This window comes from Gekko japonicus, unplaced genomic scaffold (assembly GCF_001447785.1).
Source record: "Gekko japonicus isolate JY-2015 unplaced genomic scaffold, Gekko_japonicus_V1.1 scaffold370, whole genome shotgun sequence".
NCBI lineage: Eukaryota > Metazoa > Chordata > Lepidosauria > Squamata > Gekkonidae > Gekko > Gekko japonicus.
In genome coordinates this window covers 1,162,178-1,169,520 of record NW_015174285.1, presented here as the reverse complement: position 1 = coordinate 1,169,520, position 7,343 = coordinate 1,162,178, and the positions used below count along the sequence as shown (strand labels likewise).

The 7,343-nt window shown below is 41.8% G+C and overlaps 1 protein-coding gene across 1 annotated transcript in view; it reads right to left on the bottom strand.

Annotated features, from left to right (window-relative positions):
• Window positions 1–6,962, bottom strand: part of ZNF76 (zinc finger protein 76) — a 22,523-nt gene extending 15,561 nt beyond the window's left edge. The window contains 5 exon segments of the mRNA XM_015423956.1: window positions 2,715–2,833; window positions 2,836–2,916; window positions 4,411–4,488; window positions 5,241–5,321; window positions 6,908–6,962. Coding sequence (XP_015279442.1) covers window positions 2,715–2,833; window positions 2,836–2,916; window positions 4,411–4,488; window positions 5,241–5,321; window positions 6,908–6,962 — 414 coding nt within the window.
• Between the last annotated feature and the right edge of the window lie 381 nt (window positions 6,963–7,343).

Here is a 7,343-nt window from a genome sequence, read left to right as displayed (position 1 = left end):
TTGTTCTCATCCACTTTCAAATTGCTAATCCTCTCTAAAGTAGAACTGTTTCTGCGGGTTTTTAAGTGCTTTTAAGCCCACTGCCCTCCCCCATTTCCACCTCTCTGTCTCTTTAGGCTGACGTTCCCTCCCTGTTCTGTTTTCTTTCCCTCCTTCTCCAAAGACAAAAGAGGATGTGTCCTCCCACTCAGGCAAACTTTTAAAAAGCGAGAGACAGCACAAGTAGGAATCAGTAAATATAAAGGACTAGGGGATTCCCTGCTCCCAAATGTGTCAGTCACCCTTCCCTTCCCTTTTTTTTTTTTTTTTTTTTTGAAGTAGAGAATCCAGGGAGAAAAAACCTGAAGGGAAGAAAGAGAGGTCAGTGCAAGGAAAAAAGGAAAGATGACAGGCAAAAGTTTGGCAAAGCCTAAAAACGCTGCTCTCCCTCTTGAGGCAGGAAAAGAACTGAGGATGAGGGTGACTCCCACACAGGAAACAGGAAGTTCTTGGAAGTCCTGCCTCCCTGAAAGGAGGGTGGGAATCACCCACAATCAGATGTCCTCCAGCTCAGAGGGAGAACAAGGATTTTCTTTGCTTACATAATCCCAAATTTAATTAATGACAAACAAGTCAACTTTCTCAAGAGTTGTGTAAAGTGCTGTCAAGTCACACCCAACTTACAGCAGTCCCAGCAAGGTGCTTTCAAGGCAAGTGAGAAGCAGAGGTGGTTTGCCATTGCCTTCCTCTGCAGAGTCTTCCTTGGGGGTCTTCCTTCCAAGTACTGACCCTGCTTAGATTCTAAGACTGGGCTATACCATGGCACCTTCCCTCTTTCTCAAGAGCTAACAAGTTAGAAATGTATCATTGTGAAGCATAAACATGTGAAAGGACATTACAGGAATCATGGGTCTGAAAGTGGCAGGTGCTATTTATTCCTTCTTCCACACACCCCTGCAAACACAGACTTTTAATAGTTTCAGTGGACAATTAACCTAAATAAAGGCTTTTATGCAGGCTGCAAACAAGAGACCTGGCATCCTTTTGCAAACTGCCATTTGCCACATAAGCAGCTGCAGACCAGTTAAGGCTTTGCCTGAGTCAAGTTACATTGGCAAAAGTAGCCCTACTTCAACTTGTGGTGACAACTAAGAGCATTTGGTCTATACCTTACACTGTGGAAATGACATTCAGGTTCACAAAAAGAGACTGAGCTGCGAACCTGGAAGTCTGTGGTTCAAGCTGTTCCTTGATCAGCAATATTTGACCAACCTTGCACGGCTATTGTAAGGATTACTGAGATAGTCCGTGTGAACAGCTTTGCCTATTCTGAAGTGCCATGAAAATGTTGAATATTATTTTTAGGACTACAGATACAACAGCACCCAGTATTTGATAAAACGACCCTGTAAATAAGATGGTGTTAAGTTCAAAATTCAACATAGTTGCTCTGAACTGGCAGTGGTCACATGTTGCAACACATGGAAATATTACAGACTTTACACTTCATGCTAGAGAAGAATACTGGTCTGCTTTAGTCACCATTTATCTACAAAATGGTCCTCTTTTCTAAATACTGAGTTGCTTGTGTTCAGCCAACCAGTTGAGAGCACAACCCGGGGCGGGGGGGGGGGGAACGGGACATCCATTAGCACTTTCCACTGTGTTACAATACAAAAGACAGAAAGTAAAAAGTTACAGATCCATCCTCACGTTCAAAATAAAACACAAAAGTAAGTAATCCAAGCTTCAATGGTGTATTACTTCTCATAGTTCTGCATACAATATGCAGCAGAACTATGTTAAACTCAAATAGCACACAGACTAGTCAAAAGAGTCCTAGGCCTTGGCCTAGCTCAGTGTGTACATCACCTAACCAATGGCCTTAAGAAAAAAAAACGTATCTCAATGATAGCAACATTTAAGAATATTCATAACAAGAAACTGACTTCACATTTATGCCGTTCCCATTTTTATTCATTTATGAAGGAAGTTCATATGCCAGACCTGCTCCAGGCAGCTCACAGCTAACGATACAACTAATAAAAAAACAAGTCTATAAAAGTCTACAAAAACAAATCATACCAATAAAAAAGCCGAATCAGTAAATGAAAACAAATCCACAAAAACAAGCCAGAGCACAGAAGTGGATAAAACAAACAAAGCAGAACATAAAGCTGCTAAAAAAGCTTGAATCCCTTAGTTAAAGGCCCGAGATGACAGGGCTCTTTTGGCTTGGGCCAAGGTAGGAACCAGGTGAGCCTCAAGGAGGAGGAAGGCATTCCAAGGGCAACATATTGCCATCAAAAAAGCCCTGAGTTGCCACCCACCTTATCTCTGCAGATTAGGTCACAGATAGAATGGCTTGTGAAGAGGATCTTAACTGGCAGGCTGGACCATTCTTCCTTTCAAGCTGCTACACAGGGGCATCGGGAAGAGTAATTATTTGAACCCAATTACGGTTGGTTTGTTTACTTATTTATACCCCACCTTTCTTCTTGATGAGGACCCAAAGGGGCTTATATCATTCTCCTCTCTTCTATTTCATCCTCACAACAACCCTGTGAGGTAGGGTCAGGCTCAGAGTGTCTGACTGGCTCAAGGACACTCAGACTGGTGTTTGAACCTGAATCTCCCACATCCTAGTCTGACACTCTAACCACGGCACCGCACTGATTTAGAGGTAAGACTGTTCTCAGGAGCCAATAGACAATGAAGAAACAGTGAAGCCTCACCTGACTGGCATACTCCTTGAGGACAGTAATGGTATCAAGATCAAAGGCAACATTTTTCTCTTCCACAGCCAATCCCTCCAGCCGCACATCTGCTTGCACTGCCAGAATGGTGCTGCTTGTGGCAAGGAAACAGGACGGTGTATAAAGGCTGTGGATCCATCTTCCAGCTGAATCGCTTCCAGGGTGTTGGGGTCATAACCCTCTGGAGGGGACCACAAACACTGTAGTAGCACATGCCAGCTCTAATTGCTACTTATCTACCTCTTGACCATTTAAGCGCTGGTAAGAGATGAAGAGTTAAGAGCATCAATGGCAGAATCTTAACTGCAGTTCAAAATTCAACCTTCATATACTACTGGACCCCCACTTCTACTTTACAGCTACAGATTTCCGCTTGAAACACATCAGTCCCTCTCTATATATACACAGGCAGCAAAGTAGAGGGCTCATGCACAGATGGTAATGAGCAGCCAAAAAAGAGCCTCAGCTTTCACATCCATGAAAAACAGAGTACAACAGCCAGGACTGAGGTATCAGCCCACCCAGCCAGGCAACAGTGGTGGGAACAGAGCCCAGAGGGGACACGTATGTCAGCCCACTGTTAAAGCTAGGATAAGCTAAACACCTAAAGACCAATCACAAATATAATGAGAGCCGTTAATATTTTTGCACAAATGGGATCCTGGATGAGAAATATGATGCTTGGATCAGGTAGCTCATATCAGCTCCTGAAGAAGCCACCAATGGTCTGCTGGATTCATCTGAGACAGTCCCTCCCATATCTTCCCTGAACCAATTAAAAACCTGTGTGAGCAAAGGGTAAGCCAAGAGAAATTATGACCAGGGCAAGGAGTCATCAACTTCAGAAGATCACCAAAAGCCCAATGAAATTCTGCTTGCTTACTGTTCTGTTTCTCTTTTATTTGCTGTTTTAAATATTTGGCACCGTAAGCCACATTGAATTATTTGGCAGAGGGATAGTATAGAAATGCAACAAATGAAACAAACAATTACATACATATATAAAAGAGTCCGTATCATGATTCCATCCACCCCATGAGACACAAGGAAGCTTTGCTGTGCTGTTGTTTTTTTCAGAGGGGGTGAGTGACAGTTTTTCACTCTGGATACCATATGCCATAGGGCTATGTGATGGGATACTAGCAGACTGTCTTTGCTATAAGTTAATCATCGTGGTTTTGAGCCAGAGTGGTACAGGCACAGCACATCTGCCTTCAAAGACATGAAAACTTTCACTCAGAAATGGAGCCAAATACTTGGGGGGACCTCTTGTTTTCTGAAGGTCTTCAGAATCCACTGAGTTCTAGTGGAGGCCGAACAGCCATCTGTCAGGGATGCTTTGGATTTCCCTCATGCAGCAAAGGGTTGGAGTAGATGGTATATAGGGCCTCTTCCAAATGTAGGATTCGCTAACTCGCATACCCTTTTGTATGGCTAAAATTAATTACTATTGTCAATGAATTCTTTAGACCTGTAAGCTACTTTGAATACCAAAGATGTGGGATCAAAATAAGTAAATAAACATCTAAGGTAAGGAGATGTAATGTTCTGCGGGGGTGGGGGGGAACACCCCCACACATACACATTGCCATGATCACATTTCTTGGAGGCCAGCCTCTTTATTACTTCACCTAATGCAAATTGTTCAAAGGAGGGGGGGGAGACTGAAAGCTACCTTTGGGTACATGGTGTATAAAAGCCATGGTGCCATCTTCCAGTGCAATTGGTTGACCATCTTCAAATGTGATAGACTCTACAGGGCAAATCAGAACACACAAACACAATGACAAAATTAACCCCGCTGCCAAGTCAGTATGTTCAGTTTGTTATGCAATGGAAAGTGAACAAGTCTCCTTAGACAAGACTACACTGTAATAGTTTGCAGCTAGAAACTTTGCCATGCCACTACAGTCTCTTGATGTGGACTGTTAAATACATTCAGCTTTCAGAGAAAGTTGAAGAGAATGTAGGTAATTCCAAAGAGGGAGCCATGTTAATTTATTCCAGTTTACGATACCATGAGTCAGAGCTCACTTCAGCAGACGTATTACCCCTGATATTACAGAACTTGCTTACTAAACTTTGTAATTTGTGCCTTCAGATTAATGGCACAGCCATGAGATACTGTGTGGCGCCTCCACCAGAGGCAATAGATGAGCCAATGCTTATTGTTAGCACTGCTGACTGAACCAAACTTTGTAATTTGTCATCCATAACGTCTTCAGATTGGGCTACAGCTTGTGCCTTCAGATTAATGGCACAGCCATGTAAACTTTGTAATTTGTGCCTTCAGATTAATGGCACAGCCATGAGATACTGTGTGACGCCTCCACCAGAGGCAATGGATGAGCCAATGCTTATTCTTAGCACTGCTGACTGAAGGCTCAACTGAGCAGTCCCTGCACTGCTGGTTTAAAACCCCACAGGAGCTGCTCGGCTTGGTTCATTCCTATGCCATTTAAACTTCCCCATCTGCCCCTGCAGCAATTTCTTCTCCTACCTCACCTCTGGGCAAGTTTACTTGTTGGATAAAAGCTGTGGATCCATCCTCAAGTTCAATCATTTGTCCTTCAATTAACTTTTCTTCTGAAAAAGCTGGAAAAAAGAACTAAATACAATAGTGAAAAGCCTCCCCAGATAAAAGGAATGAACGGCTCCACCAACCATCAGCTGATGAATCTTATGAAGGACAACAGTTACAAATTCAAGCGCTTATGTGAAAATTAGTCTTGCAGGTTTAATGAGAAGTCAGTCCTGCAAAATTCAATGCCTGTGGATACAGGATTATAGCCTATAATACAAGACAAAAGCAATGGAAAGAGTTTGAGAAACCCAAATAATACATATTTAGATTAGATCAAGATGGGTAGCCATGTTAGTCTGTCTGTAGCAGTAGAAAAGTCCAGTAACACCTTAAAGACTAACAAAATCATGGCAGGGTATGAGCTTTTGTAAGTGACTGCTCACTTCTTCAGATATCTGAAGACGTGAGCAGTGACTCAAGAAAGCTCATATCCTAACATATTTAGATGAGAAATTCCGAACACTTCTACCAACACTTTTGATAGCACTATCAAACAAGTAATCAATTATATGTTTTAAAACAAAATCCTGTAATAGTTTAAACACAGAACTGAAAGCTACCTAATTGGGGGGGGGGGATCTTTTAATTCCTGAAAAATAGCATGCTTTTTATTCTAGGCACATATGCAGCCTTAAAGCTAGGATATCCTTGATTTCAGAGCACCATAAAATTATAAAGCAGAACTCAAGTTGCTTTATGTAAGAACAGCTATGCTATATCAGACCAACAGTCCATCTAGCCCAGCATCCTGTTTATCACAATGACCAGCCAACAGTTCCTGGAACACCTACAAACTGGGTATGGTGGCCAATATCTCCTCTTACTGTTGGGTCCCAGCTCTTGTATCCAGAGGGTTACTGGCTCTGGGTTACAGGGAAGCTTCATTAAGTCATAATGGCTAATAGCCACCGACTGAACTGTGATTTGGTCTAATCCCCCTTAAAGCCACCTACCTAAACTAGTGGCCATCACTATAGCTGGGAAACAGAATTCCAAAAGTTAATTATTCACTGAATAATTACTCACTGAATTCTGTCTGATGTGAAACTACTGACTATCAACATATGTTTGCAGCTGCACCATGCTGGCGATTCGGAAACCATCTAGTGATCAAACAAAACTCACAGATCACTTTTATATTTTGTCCTTTCCCTCAGCATACATTTTAGCAATATCTCAGAAAATAATGCAGATTTTAAAAGACAATAAGCAAGATGTGATTTACAGGAGCTTTGTCTTATGGAAGACTGGTGGGACTGTGTTTCTGTTTTTCACTATTTTCACTATTTTTTTAATTATTCACTATTACTACTTACCTCTAACCAACAGATAAACCTTTTCCAGGTTCCCCAGTTCTCTCAAACCAAGAATTGCTGTGTGTCAGTTTTCTTCTTTGTTTTTACCTAAGGAGGGCTTTATGCCTAATAAATGAATAATTTCTCTAGAATAAAGTAGCTCAATAATATACTTTGAGAAAGGTTATCTTCCCATCATATATATGCAATGCATTGGGCATTACATATATGATCTCTAATTTGACTCAATTTCCCTTACGTTCAAGAGGCACCACAGCCCCAAAGTGACTCACCATGGGCATCTTGCTGAACAAAAGCTGTCATTGTCTGCAGTCCCAAGTTCTCCATTTTGCTCTGATGTTGCTCCTAAGACACGAATTCAACACAAAAGGTTTTCCTTTTCTGTTATAAAACTAAAATACATACGTCAATTTATATTTATCTCCTTCCCACTTCTTCTTACTGTGAATATAAAACAGGAAGTAGTCCAACTAGAATTTATTGGAAAGAATCAGAACCATTAATGGAGGACAGGTCTAAGGGTTGCAATTGACTCATGGCAACCCCATGAAGTTCCACTTCATAGGGTTTTCATGGCAAGAGATGTGCAGAAGTGATTTGCCACTGCCTTGCTCAGCATAGCAGCCCCGGTCTTCTTTAGTGGTCTCCCATCCAAGTACCAATCCTACTTAGCTTTCAGGTTCTAACAAGATCGGGCTAGTATGGGCT